This window comes from Chlorocebus sabaeus, chromosome 4 (genome assembly GCF_047675955.1).
Source record: "Chlorocebus sabaeus isolate Y175 chromosome 4, mChlSab1.0.hap1, whole genome shotgun sequence".
Taxonomy (NCBI): Eukaryota; Metazoa; Chordata; class Mammalia; order Primates; family Cercopithecidae; genus Chlorocebus; species Chlorocebus sabaeus.
In genome coordinates, this window is record NC_132907.1 from 61,775,060 (window position 1) to 61,801,092 (window position 26,033).

At 43.0% G+C, this 26,033-nt stretch overlaps 1 protein-coding gene across 4 annotated transcripts in view; it reads right to left on the reverse strand.

Annotated features, from left to right (window-relative positions):
- Positions 1-3,439: 3,439 nt before the first annotated feature.
- The window catches only part of NPR3 (natriuretic peptide receptor 3), an 85,803-nt gene continuing 63,209 nt past the window's right edge, over positions 3,440-26,033 (reverse strand). For 2 of the 4 annotated variants that reach the window (XM_007961306.3, XM_007961305.3), the window contains exons 4-8: positions 20,344-20,479; positions 14,658-14,752; positions 12,454-12,589; positions 10,584-10,668; positions 3,440-9,236 (exon numbers count right to left, since the gene is read on the reverse strand). In XM_007961306.3, the coding sequence (XP_007959497.1) occupies positions 9,125-9,236; positions 10,584-10,668; positions 12,454-12,589; positions 14,658-14,752; positions 20,344-20,479 (564 nt within the window). In that variant the 3' untranslated portion in view covers positions 3,440-9,124. Of the gene's footprint in view, positions 9,237-10,583; positions 10,672-12,453; positions 12,590-14,657; positions 14,753-20,343; positions 20,480-26,033 lie in introns of all 4 variants that reach the window. The other 2 variants (XM_037990736.2, XM_007961304.3) reach the window with 1 other exon arrangement.

Sequence of the window (26,033 nt, forward strand, 5' to 3'; positions counted from 1 at the left end):
AAAAAAAACAAAAAACAAAAAACAAAAAACTCCTGCAGCTAGCTTAGTGTCTGCCCAAATGGCCCCCCAGTTTTGTGCTTGAAACCCAGGGGCCTGATGGCATAAACACCTGAGGGACTCTCCTGGTCCGCGGGTTGCAAAGACTGTGGGAAAAGCATAGTATCTGGAGTGGAATGCACCATTCCTTACGGCACAGTCCCTTATGACTTCCCTTGGCTAGGGGAGGGAGTTCCTAGGCCCCTTGCTCTTCCCAGGTGAGGCGACACCCCACCCTGCTTCTGCTCACCTTCCATGAGCTGCACCCACCCAACAGGTCCAACGAGTCCCAGTGAGATGAACCAGGTACCTCAGCTGGAAATACAGAAGTCACCCCTCTTCTGCATTGATCTAGCTGGGAGCTGCAGACCGGACCTGTTCCTATTTGGCCATCTTGCCTGCAACCTAGTTTACACATTTCTAAGATGAAGAGGATAACCACAGTCCTAGCTCATAGGGGTGCTGTGAGAGTGCAATACATGCACACATCTAAGGTGCTTAAGCCCCCCTTTGGTGTGTGGAAGGCTCTCAATAAATAGCTAGTGTCATCAAATTGAGAATGGCATACTTTCTGCTGTCTTCATTTTCCTTCTGAATACAATGCTGAGAATAGTCATAAAGTAGTATATGGTTAAAATGCCAGGTGTCAAGTTCTATTGAGAGTCAGCCTCTTGCTGGATGTTTGCCTAAAAGCGTTATCACCCAAAAGGTTCCCACTGGGGGAACACCAATCTCTTCATGTACTGCTGGTCCTTCTCAAGCATTCCACAGAACCAGTCTATGCACCACCAGAGGGAACCTAGCAGGGGTCACTGTGCAAGGGATGCAGGGGGTGACACAGCCTGGAGTAAGCCTCCCAGGTCTGCTTTATTCCATCCTCATTCTGAACTGAACTGTCAGAGGCCCTTCCAGAAGAGCGGATGTCATCTCTATTCTGGTCTCTGTAGCTGCTAGCACTGGGAGGAGGAGGACCTTGTGGGTACCAGGAACCTCATGTCCTCTAGTCCAGAAAGGTCACTTTAATGCAGCATTCTCTGCCAGCCTGTGTGACGCCTGGTCTCTCTCGGGCCATTGGAGTAGCGGTGGAATGAAAACCTCCTTTGTCTACACTGGGAAATCCCCTACCCACCAATACCCTTAATGAGGTGTTACTCTTGCATTTAGGACAAAATGCCAGCATTCTCTGGAAAGCCCTGTGGCTGAGGGCACCAAGGTGAGGGAGCTCTTCTTTAGGACACATGAGCCCTCTGTGTCATGGCAGGAACTGCTCTGACCAATCACAGTAGTGAGGGGATGAATTCCAAGCAGCAGTCCCCAGGCCCGTCTCAGTGCGGGGAGAAAGCAGGGGGTGGAAGTCTGGTACAGCATGTATGGCCCGCTGCTCCAGGGTTGGTGCCTACACTCTAAGGAGGGAATCCGGGTTTGAGTAAAGCTGCACAGGCCCTCTGAAAGCTTCAGAGGTAATGTGGCCATCACCGTCCCTTTCTCAGCCCTTGTCGGGACCCTTTGGAGAGGGGCGGTGTACAGGAAAGGGACCTCTTGCCTTTCATTTCATCCTCCAAGAGGTCGAGGCAACTTGTCATCAAGCCAAATTGAAAAGAAAGAAAAGTGGGCTGCCTGGCTTTCAACAGTAGAAATTCCTCTTGCCTTAAAGGCCTCAAAAATTACCAACTGAGAGGTTTGTCTCCTTATCCAAGGAGACAAGAGAGTATAATAGTAATTCCACTGAATGTTTCACTACCTGCCAGGCAGAATCCTAAGTGTAAAGTTCTCACAGTAGCCCCACGAGGTTGGAATTAGTATTATCCTCATTTTCACACAAGTATCAGAGTCAGGCTATGAACCCCAGGAGTCTGGCTCCAGAGTGTCGCCATCTATGAAATGGAAATGACAGAAGGGGCATGTGAGAAAATGGCATGACGGATTAATACAAAGCACATAGCACATCTTGCCCTGCTTATCTTCCTCCTCCTCTCCACTCTTCAAGAACTTCAGTGGCTAATGATCATCAGCGTTGCACAGGCCTGCAAAGGGAATTTTTTTCTTGACCCTAGTTTGATGCTAATGGATGGTTTATGAAAGTGCTATTTTTTGGTCAGGTGTGGTGGCTTATGCCTATAATCTCAGCACTTTGGGAGGCTAAGGTGGGTGGATCACAAGGTCAGGTGTTTAAGACCAGCCTGACCCAACATAGTGAAACCCTATCTCTACTAAAACTACAAAAATTAGCTGGGCATGGTGGCACACGCCTGTAATCCCAGCTACTCAGGAGACTGAGGCAGGAGAATCGCTTGAACCCAGGAGGTGGAGTTGCAGTGAGCCAAGATCGCGCCATTGCACTCCAGTCTGGGCAACAGAGCTAGACTCCATCTCAAAAAAAAAAAAAAAAAAAAAAAAAAAAAAAAAAAAAGCTATTTTTTTTAAAGACACATGGCCACTGGTACCTCCCACTATAGTAGTTGCTATTTAAGTCAATGCCAGATGCCCTTGATTTAGGGTTAGGGCAGAGCTCTAAATCAATGGTGTTTGGAGCTCCCTAGGGCTTCTTCAGTGGGCACAGCCCAAAAAGCCAGTCATGAGGCACCTTTAGCCCATCATGGATTGTTGGATATACATGAAATGAAATTCAGAGGGGCCTGGGGAGGTAGGAATAGAGTGGAAAGATTCAAGGAGGCCATGTCTCCCAAAACAGAGATGGAAAAGTCACAATGGGAAAGCCTGTTTTCCAGAGGTTTCCTGTCTCTACCCTTCATTCCTGCCATGCCCCCATGCCCTACCCCACTCCACTCCAAGTCAGCAGAATCTCCCCAAACATTGGGATTTTGAGTGGCATTCGTGGTGTCATCTGGGGACCTCATTGGTGGTGGCAGCAGCAGCAGGATCAGGGGAACATTGCTCCAACCATGAGAATTGCTATGTGTTTCTTGGGCTTAAAATAAATCATGAGTAACTTCCCAGATGGTGAAGCAGTTTTTTACAACCCAGAGGCAACTGGAGATGCTGGAGGCTGGTTAATCTGCTTAGTATGCTGGAACCTGGGGAGGTCTTTAAAGTGACAAAATTGACTTCAGGTATCTTTAAAGGGCAAAGGACTTAATAACATGAGTCGAGGAGGTCAACCATGAAGTGCTCTCGAGCTGCAGTGACTCGAGATGATGGTTGTTATTCATGAAGATTTCTTCCCTTACCTGCTGATTCAAGGTTTGCCCCTCATTTTAAAATTCTGTCAATTTGCCTTTGCTAGGCAGAAATTCTTGAGTCTTTTCATGGGGATCATTCAAATATTACAATTCATCAGACCCACCTATTGCTCTTTGACTTAAACAAGTCCCAGGAGAACAAAAGCCCTCAAAGAATATGGATATGTGCAGTGTGTGCTGATTGAATTATAAACAGGAAAAGGTTTCTGTGGGATGTATTTTTTAATGAGAACACATTGTTATAATCTGAGTATGTGGCATTCTTGCTTAATAGAAACATTTACAAGGACACATACACATTTATATCCAAACATCAAATGAAGTAGATATTTCAAATAACCAGTTTGCACAAGAAATAAAATATATTATACAAAACAGGGATTATATCCACAGTCATTAGTTCTCCTTTTCTACACAAAACAACAATAAATTAAATCACATTATATGCAAATAGTTGTACATTAGAATAATAAACTGTATGTAACTTGTGCAGCTTTTACTTTTACTTTTCTACCAGACTCATGGTAGGTTTATACTGTTTGGTAGTCCTGTATTTAAATTAACAATGAATAATGTGACCCAGAAAACCGAGGTCGCAGAATTGATCTGTCACAAGGTCTATCCCACATCCTCTTGGTTTCAATTATCCACCATGCACAGGGAACAAAGCTCAGATTCCCAGGACCCAACACAAAGGTCTGCAATGAACATGCTCACAGCAACTCCATGCTGTTCAGGGGCTACTTCATTGTCATCTTAGAAGACACTGAAGATTTTCAGATCTTGGCAATCAATAATAAAGAGGACACCCGTTTCCAAATCTGAATTTGCCTCTGTTTTAGCCATCTCTGTCCAACTATTATGCACTGTGACAGCTTTGTTCTCCTAGCAAATAAGAAATATTTTGGTAGCCTATGTTGTGATTTACACTTGGTAAGTGGCCCTTTATTCCTTGTGCATAGAAATTTAGGTCTTTAAACATGAATCGAAGCAAAGAAGCATTTTTGCTAACACTTAATTCTGCTTGTTCAAATCTCTCCCCTACGTATCATCTCACACCTGATACATCAGAAAGCTATTATAAAATGGACTTTTACTTGTGAGACTTGATTCCCACTGAAACACTTTTGTTGTGTTTGAAGTAGCTTAAAACATGAACATTAACAGCATCAGCTGGTTTAGAATACTTTGCATTTGGTATGAATTAACATTAGTGGTTAATGAGAAATTCGAACAAACTCCAATCCAGCACCTTTTGGAAGTTATTTTAATCCTGCAGTCTAGCTGTGGGGTATGCCTGCAAGAGACATTTATGGAATCTGCGTGCTGAACACCAAAGCCAGGCTTGTTAGAGTTTATGCACATCACAGGCTCGAACTTCCCCGAGAGCAAGTGTGGTCAGGTTAGCATAAGGGTTCTGATGAAAAGCCAGCTACATTCTTACAACCAGCACTAGTTTGTCTTTCTTCCCCCGAGAAAGTATGCAGGCCTACTCACAAACTGCTACCTGCATGTGCAAGATGCTGCCGCATCCTTGGAGTGACGCTGGATGTGGATGTGCGTGGGGGGCAGAAGGGACAGTAAAGACAGTGGCAACAGGCAAAGCTACCCTCTCCTATTTCTTTCAGAAGATCAAGCTTCTGATTCTTCTTGCTCAGTATGTCCCACGCTTCTTGCTGAGTGTGGCTGTTGAAGGGGGACTAAATTATTGATTATTATTCAGTTCTAAATACAACTGAAGAAGAAGCCGGTCCCTCTGAACATCATCATCTCATTCTCTCTGCTTCCACAATTACCCCTAAAATATATCCTGTGTTTTCAGACAGTTTCCGTTTTTTCCACCGAATAAGAAATTCAGCTCGTTACCAGCTTCCTCATGTAGCCCAAAACCATGGGGTGTGATTAAATAAATCCCATGAAATGTCCGTAGGTCAAGTGGCTTAATTTGGGCTGACATTTACTCTCATGTCTGCATCCACTCAGGATCTGAGTGCTTTGTGTCCCAAGAAACACAGGTGCTTGTTCCTTCCAGTTCATAAACACTCCCAGTGGCATAATGCTCTATTTGATCTCCCAAAGAGACTTCCACAAATAGCCAGTGTATACTGGCTTACAAGAAGGTAGCGACGCCACTGGAACCTACTTTCTGAATCCATCACTGTCTGCATGAGATCTATGCAATGGCATATTTTACACACACACACCCAAAATCAGCCATAACTAAAACGAAACTGATGCATTTGGGGCAAAGAAGGCACATGTACCTTGAGTAAATTAGTGATTCTAGAAGCCTGTGAAGAGAGAGAAGTGAGGGCATTCCAAAGCAAACATCTTTGAATTTAAGAGAAAGGAGAAAAGGAGGTGTTCTTTTCCCATGCATTTCTCTCTTCCCTCCATTAATCATGGGTTCTGAAATGTGAAGAATTACAGTAGGGTCTGTAGAACCATGCCTGTGGTTCCAGAAAAGAAAAGTTGATGGCTCTTCAGAGAAATGTGATGTTTCCAGGGGCCTTCTCCTGAAACCTGTGGTCAGTCTTGAGGGAGAGATGGACTCTGTACAGAAAATTCTTTCCAGATAGAAGTTATCTGGAGAACGCTTTTATTTCTGAGTCTCCCCCTACCTGACCCCCTACCCAAAAATCTAAGAAGACAATGATGACCATAAGACACACACTTATTTCCAACACCAAAAAGCATCTACGCGTTTTGACCTGTATCAATGTCAGCTGAAGTTTGACTGGATGAGAAAATACTGATAAAGTATCCCTTTTGAAATCTGAACACCCTGGATTTCAGGGTAAGAACTTATAGAATGACTTAAGAACTAAAGCCCTATTTATTTTACTGTATGACATGTGACTACTAGTAAAGTATGAATTACTAGTTGTCAAAGATGTTGCTTAGCAGTTAGGAACGTAAATCCCCAAATATAATCATGAGAGATCTGAATTCAGGGTAACCTTGGGCCAAGCACCTACATTTTTAACCAAGGTTTCCAACTTAATGGAATTTTCAAAACTTAAGAGAGTTTTTGTAACCCATACGCAGATTTCAAGGAAAAAGTCGTACATGACTGACATGTAAATAAGCAATCTTTTTTATTTTTTATTTATTTATTATTTTTTATTTATTTATTTTTTTGAGAAAGAGTTTCGCTCTGTCGCCGAGGCTGGAGTGCAGTGGCGCGATCTCAGCTCACTGCAAGCTCCGCCTTCCGGGTTACACCATTCTCCTGCCTCAGCCTCCGGAGTAGCTGGGACTACAAGCGCCCGCCACCACGCCCGGCTAATTTTTTGGGTTTTTTTTAGTAGAGACGGGGTTTCACCATGTTAGCCAGGATGGTGTCGCTCTCCTGACCTCGTGATCTGCCCGCCTCGGCCTCCCAAAGCGCTGGGATTACAGGCGTGAGCCACTGCGCCCAGCCAGCAATCAATCTTAACATGAGAACTGATTTTAAATTGGTATGGCATCCAGAAACTTTATGATTTGTTCTGCCATTTTTAGAATACTAAATGCTCACTTGTCTTTAAGATCTTATCTAGAGCTATCATATTAAGTTTAGGACTATTCCTCTACCTGAAGTTAAAATAGAATATATTTGTTCTAAAAATGTTAGTGTTAATGGGTTGCTATAGAAATTTTTAAAAGGTTAGAAATGTTTATACTCAAAAACTGCAACCAGGTAGATTATTTTTCTCCCGTAATAAGCACACAGACTTGAAATGTGAATTTTTTTCACAAGCACAAGACAAAATGAGTATCTCTAAAATAAAAAAATAAAATCATTGAAAAATAAAAATGAGAGAAACAAGCTCTCCAATTCAAGTAACTGAAATGGACACAATTCTTCCTTGCTGTTTCACTTCAAGGAGTCCCAAGCGGTACAATGCTTTGCTTTCCTGCATTTTACTTCTCAAACTTTCTTCCTGCACTAGACCTTCTGGAGTCTGCCCTTCTTGCCTTCTTCTTCCATCCTTTTTGGAATTCGACACTTTTTCCTTTGCATCCAGCATGGAGAACTACAACATAGTTGTTTCCGTTGATTGTACTTAATTCTTTTATCATGCCCTCTTAGCTGCCTCCCAGCTCCCATTTTTTAAACAACAGAAGAGAAATGTGCCTCACACATAAATAATCTGTTAACTGTGACTCAAGTGGGAGCAACAGAAGCAGACTTCTCCAGGCAAGCACGCACACATGGGCCAGCATCTGGGACAGGCAGCTTGCGCTTACCTTTGCCTGCAGTGCTACTTGTGTGAACTACCACCTTCATCACCACCAAGGGACTGCTCAAATTCTCCTGTTTCCTCCCTAGACATGCCCTTCAATAGATATTAAGATAATTTTTAAACTATTTTTCAGATGCTCAAAATGTTATTGAGGAAAGACCCCCGTTATGTAATTCCAAGATGGTGCACTGAATGACAGCTTCCCATTCCTCCCTCACTGTCTATCTTCTCCAAAAAGTATAAGTGAAAGTGGTAACCTGAGTTTAAACTCATGTGCAGACTACTGGGTGCAAAGCAGATACCCAGTAAAAACTTACTCTACTTTGTCCAAATTCCCTATCTCCACACCTAACTCACTATTACAGTTATTCAGGGATGCCTACAGAGTTCTGCGGAGTTAACTGAAAGGGAATAGAGTAGATATTTAGGTTCCCTCTTTTAACCAAAATCATCACTGGGAATTTTGGTAAATGCCACATGTAAAAGTTTTAAATTTGTCATTTCTGTACTTGCTGTCAAGTTGTAACTCTCAACAAAGTTTTTCTTGAGGGAAAAGGGCTATCTCCCTTTATAAAACTCTGTTTAATTCTAATAACTTTTTACTCTTGATCTTGAAACTCATTTGGCCAGAACTGGAAGGATTGTCACCCTAAAATAACTTGCATTTAAAACAGTTAAACAGTAAAATGCAAAAGAGTTAAAATTTTGATGTATTCCTGTAGAGTTTGTAATTTGAACACACTTCCACATCTCTGTAATTAGAGCAGAAATTAGCATTTGGCTGTGCCCAAGGGAAAGAGAGAAACAGGGAGAAAAAGAGAAGCATTTTTTATCATTATTGGTTTGTTGTACACTTCACCTGTGCTTTTAAAATGTAAGCAACATTTAATCTTCAAAATGAAAAAAAAAAAAGACAAATTTTTCTAATGCCAAGATTAAAATACTTGTAAAATAAAATGTTAGTGTGAAATGGGACTCTTTTTTACATCAAAAAGGAAACATTTTAGACTTGCTTTTCTTCTGTAAATCCTCCCATCTCACTAATATTTACAACAATCCAGAGTAGCATTTATGAGACACCGAAAAAGGGAGGAAATCCTTTTTCAAGATATGAAGTCAGAACCTGAATGTAGACGTTGGACACAGAAGTCCTCAACCACAAACCTGTCCTCTAGCTCTAGAGGGAGTAAGGCTGTATTACCAACCTTGAGATTTTTCATTACATTTTCCCCTTATTGGATGTTAAATTCTTTCCAAGAATGTTCTACTTGTAAAAATGATTTTATTCTAGCTACAAAACATTTCATTTAAGAAAACCACATTTTATATCCTTGTGTGAAATGCTGCCAAAAGCCATCAAGATATGGAGACATCAGATTTTAAAAACATAAATCTAATTATATGCCCTTGAAACAGTATGAACATTTAACAGAGTGACATGATATCATTATTACATTTGTTTGTCATGAGATGAAAGGCCTGGAGGCAGATGGTGATTAACAATAGTTCCTGAGCTTCTAAAGAAATTTTAAAATGAAATGACTAACTGCTTAAAATAATGAATTCTTCAAGAACGCCCCTTCTGTTTCATTGATGTCTTTCATCCCATCTATCTCCTTAAAGAATCTCAGGCAGAAAAAAAAAAGCGGGGGGCTTCTTTTAAGCCACTGAAAAATGGGATCTGATGGAATCTTCCCGTAATTCCCGATGTTTTCCAAGGTTACTTTCTTCTTGCTGGTTTCGCCTCTCAATGGTTATTCTGTATTTCTTCCTGGGTAAAGGGAAAGTGAATGTCGTAATAAAACTTGCTACAAAATACCACGGTTTCTCTTACAAAGAGTGCCCTCAAGGGACATCTGGGTTTGAGTTGATAAATGAGAAGTGACAGAATATGAAACCCTGGTCAGAGATTAAAGTAGTGTGCCCCCAGGCGTGATGCCCTTATTCAAGAGAGAAAATTGGCATGCTTTTCCAAATACCACAGAACAAGGCTTCCCCTTCTTCCCTGGGTGCCTTGGGGGTTAGGTCTTGTCTATTTGGCTACAGAAGTTCTCCCTGACTCCCAGGATATGCCCTAGATAAAAATCAAATTACGGGTACTGTGGCCAAAGGAACAGGAATACAATGTTCCCACAAAGGGTCACATAGGCCTAGTTACAATCCCATGCAGAAATAAAGAAACCTTGCTCTAATGACTTATGAATAAACCACAAACTCAACCACCAAAGATTACAAAGGAATGGACCACCCTTACGGGGCAGAACGATTGGTACCTTGAACACACATACATTACTACAATTTTGCAAGCCTTGGAGCTTAACCACAGTGGCAGATGAGCATGTGGGCTCTCCAGATACTGAGCACAGATCAGCCTGAGAGCATGGGCTACGCAAAGCTCCCTCCTCCTCTTTAAGGTGAGCCCCAGCACCTAATTCTGAATTGGAGAAAGCCTGAGAAGGGAGAAGTTTATTTCCCCCTTTATCCAGATTCCCTCCCCAACTGCTTCACTTGGTGGGTGGTAGGAATTCTTGTCAGAATATCTGTGATCAAAGGGTTGGACACAGTGGCTCACACCTGTAATCCCAGCACTTTGGGAGGCCAAGGTGGACGAATCACTTGAGGTCAGGAGTTCAAGACCAGCCTAGTCAACATGGTGAAATCCCGTCTCCACTAAAACTACAAAAAATTAGCCAGCCAAGGTGGCCTGCACCTGTAGTCCCAGCTACTCGTGAGGCTGAGGCAGGAGAATTGCTTGAACCCAGGAGGTGGAGGTTGCAGTGAACAGAGATCGTGCCACTGCACTCCAGCCTGGGTAACAGAACAAGTGAGACTCCGTCTCAAAAAAATAAAAAATAAAAAATAAAAATCTGTGATCAAAGGGCAGCAGCAGCTCTCTGTCCCACAGTGAGACGTAATTGAAACCCATGACCCCAGCACCCAGTATGCTAAACCACTGACCACCAAACCTAGAGTAACACCAAAGAATGGCTCAGATTTTTTAACCACTGTGCTTCCTGGTTGAAAGGAGGATGTGGACAAGTCACAAAGAGAATCAAGCAAAAACAAATGACAAAGACAGTAGAAGAGAGTGAATTGTACCTTTACAAACGGTCCTCACCTGAAAAAGTAGAAGGCCATTAGCAAGCCAGCTCCTAGTAAGGCCCCCACAACAATTCCTGTCACCGCCGATTCTTCTAGGCCACCTGCTTGAAAAAGAAGCATAGATAACCAGGGTTCATTTTGAGATACAGTTAGAAATGCCTCGAGTTTCATTCATTGCAAGATGTCCCTCGATTTCCCACTGGAGGCAACTTTTCCTTTTTCAGAAATATTTTCTAAGGGAGAGTACACTTGTTTTTTGTTTTATGTTTTTGTTTGCTTTTGCCTAGTGCAAAGCTTAAGAACCATTTGAGAAAGTGCTAGATAAACAAGCACACTATTAAGAGTGTGGACACAATGAGAACAGAAGAAAATTCAAGAATCAGAGGAAAACTGGAAGTGAAGAATTCAGATATAGCCACTCTCTTTTGAGTTTAAAGTCAAAGACTTGGGAGGCCAAGGTGGGTGGATCACCTGAGGTCAGGAGTTAGAGACCAGCCTGGTCAACATGGTGAAACCCCATCTCTACTAAAAATACAAAAATTAGCTGAGTGTGGTGGCAGGCACCTGTAATCCCAGCTACTCAGGAGGCTGAGGCAGGAGAATCACTTGAACCCGGAAGGTGGAGATTGCAACGTGCCGAGATTGCACCACTGCACACCAGCCTGGGTGACAGAGCAAGACTGCATCTCAAAAATAAATAAATAAATAAACAAAGTCAAAGAAGACAACCAGATGGACCAGGGCACTGACCCAGGGCTTCTTATTTTCACAGATGGATGGTGACACTTCAAAGTGCTAGAAGATTTGATGAAAAATTCATTGGGTCAATGTTCTGTTTTTAGATGTTCTCTCACCAAAGCCAAAGTTTCATGTCAAAATGTCCTACACAGCTTTGTGAAAATGTGGATAACACTTTGAAACAATCAAGTTCAGTGGTGTCCTAGTTATAGAAAAATGATAAATAGCTAGCTTGTATCTAGAGTTTAGTATGCAGCCTTCGATGCGTCATCTTGTGTAATCCTCAAAACAGTCCTAAGCTTTGGGCACTTTTCTTTCTCTTTACACATTGGAAAACTGCTTAAAAAGCTGAAGGAACACTCCTAGGGTCACAAAACCAGCAAGTAACAACAGTGAGATTTCAAATACAGGCCCAATCTCCCCAGTGTGTTCTTAACACACTTCCTCCTTAATTTCTTCCTGTAATTATTGCATAGACATAAATACCTAACAGTTTAAAAGATGCTTTCAAAAGCACACATATATTAGCCTAAAATGATCAACTGGCCTCCTGAAAGACCTATATTCACTTTGTTCTCCCTCACTACCTTATTCTCTAAAACAATGATTTCTAACAACTTTCCTATTTGTAAGCTACTTATGAGGACATCCACTTGCTTCTCTACTTGTATACAAAGCTGCTCATAAGTAATACATCTTACACTTATTTGCCAATGTGTGAATGTTCAGATGTTTAAGGGATGTTATCTCTTTGGTTCTGAGGAGCTAGAAAGTAACCACAAACTTGGAAAATCAGAACGAGACTTGCTATGAGAGATGAATAAGCAAGTGATATTTACTAATTGATATTTTGATTTTCTCTAAAAGTGGAAACACGACCTAGCCAAGAGATTATAGTAAGAGATGTAAAAATAGGGAGAAACATTCTACCATTGTGGAAGAGAAGGCTGGAAGGGAAAGAAGACCTGAATGCCTCTGCTAAAGGCAAGATGCCAGTTTGTGAACTGTTCCCTCTGATGTTTTACCACATCAGAGAAAGAAATGTAAACTTCCAAAATGTAAGCCCTAGAAACACTTAAGTTTCAAACTTACATTACGCTGAGGTTAGAGGTGATGACATACACAGCAAATTAAGTCTCTAGACTTACATGATTTGCAGGGAGAGCTGTTTGTGTGCTCTACAATTCGGTTTTCATCTATTCTCAGTTTTAAAGGGCCCCAAGGATATTTGACATTCGGCCGCATTTCAAAACGACCTTCTTTTCCAAAGTAATCACCAATAACCTATATAGAGGCAAAAAAACAAATAGACAAACCGAAAGGTCAAAGGAGGCACAAAGCTCGCAGCCTTCCACAGCTATTCCCCCAAAATGCACAGCCTGATCTAAACTGAATGCCTCTGGGCATTTCATCAAATCACTGTCTCCAGGGCAAGGACAGCAAGTGCTTCAGAAAAGCGCGGTACATTGGGCAGGTTCCTCGGTTGTCCACACTGATGGTCATTGTGTGTTCTGGGGACTTTGTAAGTCAAGATTTGAAGTCACTAATGGTGCTCTCAAGAGGGCATTAAGAGCGGGCGTGCCAGAGCAGAAGGAGGTGGGAAGTGCTGAGAGTGGTGCCCCCGGGCCCTGCCTTCACTGAAGGCCCAGCCCTGTCAGCGCTGCCCCTAGGATTCTCCAGTCACTACCACCTAGTGGAAAGGAATAATCTTGGAATTCCTGGCTTTTGCTTTGTTCATCGGACAGGGCACTGTCCCACCCACCTGTCCCAGAGCAGCCCACCCCGTCAGCCAATTGTAAGGCCCAAGTTACTTTCAGGGACATGTGAAGGACAGCCAGGGTCCACTGTATACCCAATTTAAGCGTATGACAGGTACCCAGCCTCACAGCCCTCAATTGTTCAACATATAATGAAAGAGCGTCTTTCAGGAACCTCCTGTTTCACCACTTCCGGTTGCCAGACTTCCTTCAAGAGTTGCACTCTCCTCTCTGATGAATCCACCCCCATTTCCAGGCTGAATTCTCTTTCTCTTAGTTGGCTCCTCTGGCCCCTGGAAAATCGCTATTCTGTTATGGTTTGATTCCATGGTTATCCCTCAGTTTCTGGTTAAAACGATTGTTTGATCGGTTCCCCAAGCCCCACTCTAGAAGTGCCTTCCCACCCAGGTTCTCGGGAGTCATTGCTCTTTTGTCTGAAAACAAGCATATGGCTCCCGAGTGGCTGGGGACATCTCCTCCCCTTCTCCTGACCGAGGTGCAGCAGGTTCTCACAGGCCACGTCAGGTCTAGAGGAAGCCTAGATTGCCACCAAAATATAACAATCACTGGCGTGTACTGGGCACTTGCCAACGGCTTTATACACCTTCACCCTTGCAACCTCACAATGGACTCTGATGAACTGTCGCTACCCACCTTTCCCAGGGGGGGAGCCAGGAATACAGATGAGACACAGACCACTCAGTGGGCAAAAAAATCATTCATTAAACATAGCGAGGGTGACTCCTGCTGCTTCAGAACTTCCCACAAGAGCCAGGCATCTATTAGGTTGGTGCAAAAGTAATTGAGGTTTTGGCCATTAAAACTAAATAATTAAAAATAATGGCAAAAGCCGCATTACTTTTGCACCAACCTGATACATATAAAGAGGAAATCAGCAAGTCCCATATGCCAGGTCCCATGAAGGGCACCAGAGCGATGACCCTGGGAGCCAGCGATCAAGGAAACCGAGGAAGTGGCATTCTTTGCTGAAGCACTGCATATTTGTGTAATTGTATACGTATATTTGTAATTTAAAATGTAGATAGTACTTTTCTAGGTTTCATTTGATCTGTCCCCATAACAATAATCATGTGACATCAGCCAGGAAGACATGATGATTTCCATATTACAGATGAGGAAACTGAGGCAGAGTTCACACTCCCAAGCACAGAAGACTCATCTTTGTGTCCGGGGCACTCTTTTTCTCTTCACGATGTTATCCTGAAACTACATCATCTTTGGAAATGTGAACACACGTTGAGTTTGCAACCACCCACCCTCCCACTCCCCCAGAAAACTCAAATCTTAAGGGAGGAAACTTAGTTTCACTTTACTGATTTCACCCCAACACCCTCATCCATAAGACTAAGGTGTGATTCTTCGCCACTTGAAGGGTAGGATTTCCTCACTTAGAATAAACATGAAACCATCTCCTGAAGTCTTTCTTGATACCCTCAATCAAAAGTTGAGGTTTTTCAACTCATTTTTATTTGGAAGCTGCATTGGAGACAGCTCTTTGGCCACCAGAACAAATGCATTCCTCAGAGTCCCCACGAGCAGAAGGAGCAACTGGTACAGAGTTCTCACGTGCTCACCTCCTGGGTGCCCGCCTCCACATCAGTCATGGCAATCACAGAGAAATCCCCATATCGGTCTCCATTGGCATCTATGGACACCTGCCCGGCGATACCTACAGGACCAGAAGCGAAGAACTCAACGTTGGTTACTTAAAATACCTCTGTCTGCCAACAAAAACAAGAGAATGAATTGGCAGGATTTTTTAAACAAACTCATGCCACAGGGAATCTCATCAGACTCTGAGCATTTTTGTTGGCATTTTGGAAAAACATTGTAATTTCATCTGCGTCTGCATTCCTAAATTCTTAACATTTCTCCATTTAAAAATGAAAAGAAAAAGAAATAAATGATCTTCTTTGGGGAATATGTTTGAAAAAAAGATTAAGGCTAATCCTGAAAGCAGCGTGCTTATCCCAGAGTTTTGTATTAATTTTTTTTCAATTGCAGAGTTAGAAGTGGAGGTAGGGTACATTTATAGATTTGCCATGGGTTTGCGTTATCATTGGACGAACACTATAAAAGAAAAATCATTCCAGGGCCAGGACTCAGTGAATGTGCTTTTTTCCAGGCTGCTTTAATACACAGGAGAGCAGCGGGCCTGCTTTGTGGGTCACCGGGGCCAATAGCTAAGAAAAGCTATTCTTCTTTATCCCGGTTGAGTTCTTCGCTGATTGTTTATCCAAACATTCTCTGGACGCTTAGTACTGAATTAGTGCCGCAGCTGAGGCAAAGATGAATTGAACACATTCTGCTCTAGAGAGGGGCAGCCTGGACTGGGGATTTAGCTTGTTCACACCAGAATCTAACCACTTGCATTCAAATACCAGTTTCTACATTTACATAGCTCCATGACTTTGGACAAGGAACCTAGCCCTCCAAGCCTCAGTCTCCACAACTGTAAAATGGGCATAATAGTACCTCCCTACTAAGAGGCCATGGAGAAGATTAAATGACATAAAACAAATAAAGCACTTTCAGCACATTTAAGGGAAGTTAATTGTTTTCATCTACTGTCATTATTACTATCACTATTATTACTACTATTTATTTTATAATTACTCTTGGTAGAGAAGACCTGACTGTGCCCACATCACTCAGAGGAGGAGCCAGCACATCAAGCTGGAGAATCAGGGAGGACTCAGTGAAAGAGCAGGAATTTTATAGGGATGTTGGAGGAAGTCTGAGATTGGGCAAGCAGTAATCAAGAAGTGGGAGAGAGGCTGAAAGGCTGGCCTAGGTGTATCTACCAAGGCACAGAGGCCCAAAGAGACCAGAGGAATTGTGAGATTTCTGGGAAGATGGCCCATGTGGACAAAGGGAGTCAGTGACATATAAGGCTGGAACCGGGTGGCCACAGAATGGAGGGCCTTGGGTATCCACTTGCTTTGGCCTATAATGGTGGCTCAGAGCAGCTAATCAATAAAACAAATATATGTTATTGGCTGATATTAAATATGTCTGTGTCACAATTCTCATTCACTGAATAAGAGATTGCATACATCAGCCCCATTTTTATTAACTAAAGTTATTTCCTTTTCAGCTGGGGAGAGTTTGGTGTAATTCTTAATTGGCCTTTCTATTGATTTGGTTCTCTGATTTGGTTCTCTCTGGAAGTACAGACTCCTCTAGTAAAATGAATGTCTGGGAAAAAGGATCCCAAGGGAAAGTTCCATCCTCTAGTGTGGCTTGGAGAGGGCAGGTATTTAGGTTTACTGTCCTTTGGGTTGTGGTTTGAAGGCCCACTGATTTTTCCAGACTTTGGTCTACTTTACCAGAAACAGAATGGAAGCTACCATTCACTTTGATTTTTTTTTGTCTTCTTAATATAGACTGGTTACAAAGGGTACACCTACCATAAACTTGTGTATCCTTGAGAGCCTATAAAACTCTTAAGTGATAAATAGGCTTAAAATATATAGCTATTGGCCATCCAAAACCATTTGTCATTCTGTTGAGAGGTGTTTGTGATGTTGTGTCCTGCTAAGTATTTTGCAGAGCATTTTATAAGATGAGGTGGCCCTAGTAATTTAAGACCTATTGTACCTTTAAGCTATTGCAATTCTGCCAAGAAATGGGGTGAGAATCCTCAGGGTGGCCAATTAACAAAGTGAGACTTCACCTGAGAGTATCGTACATAAGGTGAGATTGTCAGGCTTACAGCAGAATTTTCCTGTACATAAGTAATGAGACTTTCCACCCCATTTCTATTTGGCTGTAGTGGAGCTCAAAGTTTAAGCCACAGTCCTATTTACCTTGTCACTCTGACCTCTCACACAGAGGAAATCCAGCTTCTTCCCGGGCCATTTATTGAAATGAGAGTTGATCACAGGTTTCATGGCAATAAAAGCCAAATTTGTCAAATCACAGCCAGAGTATTTTTCCCTTGACAACTTAATGGTCACCGAATGGTGACCAATAAAGTTATAATTGTTTTTAATTTTAGGAAGGTTTGGGTTTTTCTTCATACAGATACCTTAGAGTTCTTTTTAGGCCTACCCTCAGACGGACCATTGTTTAGCAAATAAAATGGGCTCTCCAAGCAATTCAAGCCGAAAACTTACCTTGGCCTCAATTATCTTTACATTTGACCAAATGAGATTCTAATTGTAGACTGAACTACACAGTTGATTGTTTCAGGACACATTTCATATTGCCTGTGTAGACCTGGCCTTAGAATACAGACATCAAGATAGCCTATGGGAAAACTGAGCCCATGCCCTGGCTCTAACCAAAATACATTCCAGCTATCATGGGCACCTACCCTCCCCTTCACACCCTCCCTCAGTGGCGCCCTCCAGCATCCCCCAACTCTGGCTCCTGTCCCTCTGTCAGAAGACCAAGAACAAATGACCACACCACGTGGTGAGTAATAGCTAAGAATGGGATGTGGCCGACCAAGGTCGTGTCCACAGATGCCAGGTTCTCAGTGTATTGTGCAAAACTTCTGGGAAATTTGGCTCTGTCCTAATATGCCCCCGGAATTATCCTGTTGGATTCCAGCTCCTCAACTGAAGCAGTCAGAGGTAAAATAAGATAATCCCGGATGTGTACTCACCCATGAACTACAATCTGTCTAATGCTAAGGGAGATGTCACTCCAGTTCTGAGTAAGACATGGCATCCACTAGAGAGAAATGAAATCTACCAATTGCCACCATAGACACTGCCCAGACAACTCTAGATGGAGCTCAACCTCTCCCTACTGTCCTGTCCTGCCCTTTCTAAGAACTGAGGACAAACCGAGGGACAGAAGTCCCAACTGAAAAAAAAAATGTGCCCCAAATCTAAACTTGGCAGTATTTGCTCCTGCCATTGAAAAATGTCACTAGTGTGATTACAAATAGATATAGGCATACCCCAGTGCATTACAGGGCTCAAAGGAAGAGCAAGCACTATGTAAAACTGAAAGAGCTCTTTTCAGTCATTAACTAGACCAACCTCCTTATCACACAGGTGAAGAAAGAGAAGCTCAGAGGACAAGTTTACTAGTTAGTGGCTAGGATGCACTGAACCCTGGTTCAGCGATTTGTACTTTATGTACCCGGTTGTCAAGTGATACCCATAAGCGTATCTACTTTATTTCCCACATAGCAGCCATAAGGACCCCTTTTAACACACAAGGCAGATCGTGTCACTCAAAAGCCTCAGGTGACTTTCTGTCTCACCCAGTTGGAGCCCAAAGACCTCAGCAAGGCTTGCAGGTCTGCATCATCTGGCCCCATTACCTCTCGGGCTTTGGCACCTATCACACTGCCTGTCACACTTGGTGTCAGCCACATTAGCCATCTTGCTCTCTCTGGGGACACTCCACAGTCTCCCATATGCACTCAGGATCTCCACGTTTACCACTCCCTCTGGAATGCTCTCTCCTAAACAGCTACAGAGCTTCCCTCACTTCCCTTGGGTCTCTACTCAACTTCACTCTCACAGAGACCTTCCCTGACCACTCTAAACTAGCAGTCCCACTCCTCCTTGCCTGGCATTTTCTAGCTCCCTATCCTACCTTATTTTATAGCTCTGAAAGGTATACTGTATTCATTGTTTGTTGCCTGTTCCCCCCACTGGCATGTAAGCTCAACTGATTGCATGAAATGACTTTAGTTCACTGCTGAATCCTCAGCACCTTGAACAGCACCTGGTACACAGTAGGTGCTCAATGAACATTTGTTGAATGAATAAATGAATATAGAGTTGATATCTGCAAGGCTCCAGTAGTGAGGTCACTTCCATATTGAGTTTCATGTTCATTTTCTTTGAGTGTTGGCGAGGTGAGAGGAAACTAGCACTCTTAAATACACTGTTAGCAAGAATAGAGATTAACAGAACTTTCTGGAAGCTTTTTGGCAATTTCTAATGCACTTTAAAAAGCACCAACATACTTTTGGACCCAGAAATCCCACAAGTAGGAATGTTCCCTGTTGGAAGGACTCACAAAAATTCTTCAAGATGTGCAAGAGGCTTGTGACAGCATATTGCATAATAGCAAAAATTGTAAACAACTTTACAAGTGTCCATCAATAGGAGATTGGTTAAAGAAATTCCTGTACAGCTATACAGTAGAAAAATATGTAACTGTCATTTAAAAATGTGTTGGATCAGTGAGTTCTCATATGGAAAATTCTTTAACTTGACATACAAGTAAAACACCTAAGATGAAAAATAGCATTCATACTATGAGCCCTTTCATGCAAATTTTAAGATAAGATATACAAATGCATATGTGCTGGCAGAAGACTTAAAATATTTGTAGACAGAATCATAGGAAATCGTTAATAGTGATTCACAGTGGGGAGAGGGGACTAGGTTGGGAAGGAAAGATTTCACCTCTCAATTTGCACATTTTTGTACTGTTTAAATTTCCTAGCCAAGCATAGTCTTATCTTGTACTATTTTTCAGTGCCAACAGAGGTTGCTTGAGATGAGATTATGGGCCATTTTTTGTTGTTTTCCTATACTTCCCTGTTATTAAGAAAGCTGGGGAGGCCAAGGCGAGTGGATCACCTGAGGTCAGGAGTTTGAGATCAACCTGGCCGATATGGTAAAACCCTGTCTCTACTAAAAAATACAAAAATTATCCAGGTGTGGTGGTGAGTGCCTGTAAACCCAGCTACTCAGGACGCTGAGGCAGGACAACCATTTAAAACTAGTAGGCGGAGGTTGCAGTGAGCCGAGATCGTGCCACTGAAATCCAGCCTGGGCAACAAGAGCAAAAACTCCATCTCAAAAAAAACGAAAAACAAAAACCAAAAAAACACAGGGCTCGACTGGACCTGCTAATCATCTCAAACCAACAGGTTTAACTGTGACAGTTAATGTTTTCTGCGTTTCACAAAAACCAACATAGTCTGAACACATGAATGTATATCTGAGATTAATACTGGTTTTAAAATCATCATAAAACTCTTCACAAACTGATTGTCCTGTCATGCATGACGCTTGTGTTCAATGCAATATTAAGAAGCATAGAGCTGTTACCTAAGTAATCAGGAGACAAGGCCTTTCCTCTTTCAGTGGGGCTTTTTCAAAGCACTTTCACATGTATTAACTCATTTAATTGGCACAACAAGCCTATGAGAAGGGCCGCTTTACAGCTGAGAAAAGCAAGAAGCTGGAAAGGACTCACAGCTGCAACTGTGAAAACCAGAACCAGAAAATCAGCAGCTCAATTGGCCCCATGTCATTGCCTTATAGATGGAATCCCCACCTTCAAATGTTCTGTTCCAAGTCTGCTGTATAATTTTCCCTCCATCCTTTTTGCTGTAACCAGCTCTGAGCACTTCATGTAGAGCCAAGACGTAGAGGAGGATGGCATCGTGGAATCCTTCAACAAACATGTTAACCTGAAAAGAAAACCCCAGATGCGTGAGCCAAAACACCACATGACTCATGTCAGGAATAAGATGAGCAATCCAAAGGGTTAACAAGTTAGACCTGAGGTCTGTTAGCCATGGCAGAGGTGGGCAGAAGGGGCACTAACAAGAATCATGCCATGACTTTCCTGGCATGGCTCAGAGGGGAAAGCCCTTCCCCAGTTGGGGAATTTGGAAAGCCTATTACAGAAGTCAAGAAAACTGTACCTGTTGGCCAGGTCAAGAATTTCAAGTGTGCCCACCTTTGCCAACGGTCCCTTTTGGACAAGTCCCCGCCTCCTTCCCCACATCTGCCTCTATCTCAAGCTTATGTGAGTTCAGCCTCCCCCTTGAGGTCTTCTCCATCTTCAACAGTCCCATGATCTCTTCATGCTCTGAATGTGGAGCATAACGAAAGAACAGTAGAGATCCATTCATTTATATTTAACAACTGTTGATACCTACTAGAGTGCTGGTGCTATGAGTGCAAAGAAGAGTAGATGCTGCAACTTCTGCCTGTCTGCCTAGCATTTGTGTCCTCTCTCCCATTAGTAAAAATGTCTTAGTCTCTCTTTCCAATTTGTGTTTTGAGTACATCTAACCACTCCCTATCCCTACTCCCTGCCAAGCTCCAAGGACAGGAATGGAAAACAGGCTTGGACTGTTGGTATATCCCAGTTGAGCCCTGACTCAAGTAAGCTAACCCTTGCCCTCAGGAAACTTAAAAGTTTCCTAAACATAGACACTGGTCATGTGGACTTGGGGAAGTCACTTCTATTTGAGCTTTGCTCTTTTCATCTATATATTGACCATGAGACTAATGCCTGCTTCAAGATGTAGTTGCAAGAAGTCTGTTAAATAAAATGCTTGGTATTATCATGCCTGGCACATATCAAATTCCCAACTAACAGAAGCCAATGCTATCATGATATTTTATGGGCTTTAAAGTGTTGGAGTCTGTGCTGTGTTCAAGGTCTATTCAGAATACAGTACAAATACCAAAATGGGAGTGGTCAGTCTGATGGGTTGGAGAAGGGCGGGAAAGAGAGGCTTAACAGCAGTGAAAAAAGTTGAACTGAGTTTTGAAGATGAAGAGATGTTTCTCAGGTGGGGGCAAAGACACAGAGTCAGGGCACATTCTGACAGCCTGGTGTATTTTGGGAAGTGCAAATGTTTTGCTAGGCTGGGAGCAAGAGAAACAGGGTCACACCAAGATGGAGAGGTAAGGAGGCTGAAGAGGTAAGGAGAGTCAGATCATCGACAATCTGGAGACCACACTGAGGAACCTGGACTGTCTTCAGCAGGCATCTAATCACTTTAGTTCACCCCTTACCTACATTAAAAGCAACCTTTGATAAATTCTAATACCACTTTTAAACCCATTATAACATTCATTGGATATGAAATGAGCAGATTCTATCTTGAAACACCAAGAGGCTTACAAACAAACTCTGTACAAAAAGTACAAAAAATCCAAGCCTTCTCCTTTCAGAAGAAAGTGTCAAAGACAAAATGCCAATGATGCAAAATGAACTGGGCATTCTGTAGATAGCCATCTGGCATGGCTTAGTGGGGAAACCCCACTACCCGCCCCATCTCTAGAAGGAAACCTCGTGGGAAGACAGCTGCAACTGACCTTCTGCATCACCTGGTTCAGGTGCACAAACATTCACAAGATACAGCTCGGCAACTGGATCTACTTAACCTTATCCCACCCCTAGGATGGGAACTCCTGTTTGCATCCCAGAAGCAGATATTTCATGTTTGCCAAAAACTAGTGCTGAGAAGCAGTTTAGCATCATGGTTAAATATCCTGGACCCCCTTTCCAGCTCTGCCACCTCCTAGTTGTGTTCTGGTTTCCTCATCTGGAAAATGAGAAAAATAACAGTACCTATCTCCTGGGGATGCCGTTAGGTTTAAACAAATGAAAAAATGTAGAAGACTTCAAAGAGTGTCTGACAGAGTCAGCATTCACTGTTAGCTTTTGGTGTTGTGATGCTCTAGAGATGGAGAATTATTAACCTAGAGATCCTGCTTAGTTTTAAATTCTTAACAGCAGTATTCAAAATATAAGTGATTTTCTTACAGGTATCATGTGTGTTATTGGCCCATTTTACACTCAGTGGGAGAGAAGGCTACTGTTCATGTTGTTTGTGCCCTAGACAGTAGACAGTTCTCTTTGTTCCACAACACCAAGCTCTTAATTCCACCCTAGTATGACAGGTGCAGTTCAAGTGGTCGTCTGCTGACCCTCTGCAAGAGGTGGAGAGTGGGAAAGACTGATGATTTGCAGGAGTTTGGAATTAGCTGGCTGGACACACAGTCCAGTCTTGGCCCTGATGGGTTACTTAATCTCTCTAATCTTCAGTTTCCTCATCTGTTAAGTAGGGGTTTAGTACCATCTCACCTCAGAGAGCTCTTCTGAGGATTGAGTGAACCAGTGCACGTAAAACACCACAAACAGTTCCTAGGACCATGGAAGCAACTGACAGATTCTGACTCTTACTCCTAGCTGTCAAGCTTAAGTGTCAGAGTGAGTGATTATTTTCTCACGCAAAGAAAAATAATGTAGAAATAACATCTACAAGTCAAAGACAATTTTCTGCTCATTTGGCTATGCCAATTTGATTTTCCAAAGGAATATGAAATTTCCACTTAGGCCATGAAGTCATTATGGCTTGAGAAAGTCTTCATGCTGATGAATTTTAATAAGTGAACTTTAGCGGTATAATTTCATTCTCAGGCCACATTTTTTTTAAGTTTAAGGTCTATCTTCTCTTTGATAATTTTACAGAAGCCAGCCAGCTCCAGAGGAAAGTCAGAGAATCACAGAGTCATGGCCTGTGGGAGATGCCAGGTGCCCTCGGAAAGTTCTGATCAAATCCCCTTGTTACTTTGAAGACCTGAAGAGCATTGGTTGCTCTCCTCAGCCTTCCTGCATTCTGTCCTTGTTGTACAAGGGTTGTGCCCTGCAAGTTCCTTGTTCCTGCGGTTCCCAAGACAGGCCTTGCTTAAATTGTGAAGCACCAGCCACCAGGCATCACCCATCCCCCTCTCATCCTCCTCCTTCCGTCGCCTCCTCGAAATCCTAACCCAGGACCACCATGTTGATGTTGATCACCGGAAGCACTGACTGTGCGCCCCATTACCATATCCTGTCTTGCCCTTCCCCTTCCTTCCTTCTTGACATGCCCTCTGAGCTGCCCCGCTACAATCCAGAATAGGAAGAAAGATTATGTGGTGGAGAACAATCAACTTGAGTTATGCTGAACTTGAGTTACTTTTGTCCTGGCAGGTTTGATGGTAGAAAGAAACAGGCCCTGAATACACACCCAGTTCTGAAAATGCATTCTAGCTTGATTTGCAAATGGATCGCAAAATATACATTCTTTCTTCTCAGGGTGGCTGAGTGTCTCCCTCTCCTGCCAAAATTATCAGAAGAGCTGCTGACCCCGCTGAGGTTTGCTGGCACCCAGCCCACTGCGGGGGAGGTTTCCTAACACCTACTTCATAGAACCTCAAGCCAGAAGCAAAGCCCCAGAGACCGGCTTTTCTCGAGAACATTCTCACATCTACACGTGATTTTTAGTGGGAGGAAAGTCCATTAGCACATTGTAGACACTGAAAATTAGACGTGCAAATTAAGAAAAAAATAAGGGAGGAAAAAAAACCCAAGTATGAAGTTGGCTTAGAAACACTTCCTATTGGCCCTCCAGGCTGAAAGGAACAAGGTCAGCTGGTACGCCCCCTGCCTCTGGACAGAACAACCCTTGAACCTCAAAGTCCAAGTCCTGACCAACACAGGTCATGATGTTGTTAGCTATCACAGGTAAACAACTAGGATTCCCCCACGGAGCAACCTGTTCTAGTAATTAGCATCGTTATTGACAGGAAATTTCCCTTACCGTCATCAGCCATAAACCTTAACGAAGTTCCTACATGCAGCCATTTCTTCTCCTAGATGCTCGGAAAACTGGGAGAAGAGAACAATGTAGTTTCCAATCTCCACCAAACAGCACCACTGCTACCTACAAACAGGTAGACAGCTCTGTGCATGCAAGTTGCTAAGTTGTGACACGGGCCTCGCTGAAAGCCGTGCTCCAGGGTAATCATTATTGGTACTGTTTATCGAATCAAGTGGCCTTCCAATGAGATGAAAAGCTTTCACCATCTTCCACTTATTCTTGCAAAAAGAAGATAGCATGACAAGAGGGCATAAACTCTCATTCCTTTCATTTCTATTTTCTCTCTTTCTTTCTCTTTTTTAAACAGAGTCTCACTTTGTCACCCAGGCTGGAGTACAGTGGTGCAATCTCAGCTCACTACAGCCTTGACCTACCCGGTTCAAGTGCTCCTCCTGCCTCAGCCCCACAAGTAGCTGGGATTACAGGTGTGCACCACCATGCCCGGTTAATTTTGTATTTTTTGTAGACACGTGGTTTCACCATGTTGCCCAGGCTGGTCTCAAACTGGAGCTCAAGTGACTTGCCCACCTCGGCCTCCCAAAGTGCTAGGATTACAGGCATGAGCCACCGCGCCAGGCCCGTCATCTCCGTTCTCTTGATTCTGTCCTCTGCAGCTGGCCAGAATGGAAGAACACTGTTTTTGCCCCGGCCTTCCTCTCTGATAGCACCTGCCAGCCACATTGATTTATTAGTGTTTTTTTAGATCCTCTATCATGGGGAGAGCTGAATAGAAATCATGTTGTTGCTGCTGTTTATTTTCTAACTGATCATAAAGTGTTGCTGCTCACAGCCTGGCTCCCAACCATGGCAGCGAGCCACGTCGCTCTCACTTCTCTCTGGAGACGCAAATTCATAGTCAGATGAATTCCTCAATGCCTGCATTCCAAACAAGTCAGCATAGAACGCTGCGGGCCTCAGCTGTTCTGTAAAGTGAGAGTGGTCTAGCTCTTGGGGTTGCTGGATATCTGAGAAAGGCTGTCAAGCTCTCAGACAGAGGCTGCTGGAAGAAAGTGACCGAGTTCAATGCTTAGCTAGGCTGTCCTGGAGCTTTGCCTTTGGTGTTCACGGGAACTCAAGCATAGCACACAGTAGTTCTACCTTCCCTACCACAGACTGGTGGTTCCCAGTGCAAAGAAGGGAAACTGAGGGTGCCAGGCAGCATTTCTCAAGAATCACTTGCAAAAGACATGCCATCTAATCACCCATTTTGGTTGAAGGGGAGATGGGGGAAAGGGAAATTTGGATGGGAAGTAGGTAAGAGAGGAGATGGGCCCATCACAGGTTTGTCCCTCATCATAGTGAACAATGGCCAGACCAGCTTCTCTGACCTGAGATGAAACTGGTCCAGTTTCATTCTGGAGGTGGTAGACAGCAGAAGGAAGTGGTCTGGGAACGCTGTGTGCATAGCACGAAGGTTAAAGAACATTCTGCATTTGATGAACACTTTACAAATACAATACAGTACCTAGACTTTAAAAATAGAGTGTCTATTTTTGTTCAATTTCCTTTTCAATCATTAAATTAAGTGTACAATTTAGGGTCACAGCAGCAACTGCCATAAACCGAGTAGCCTCACAAC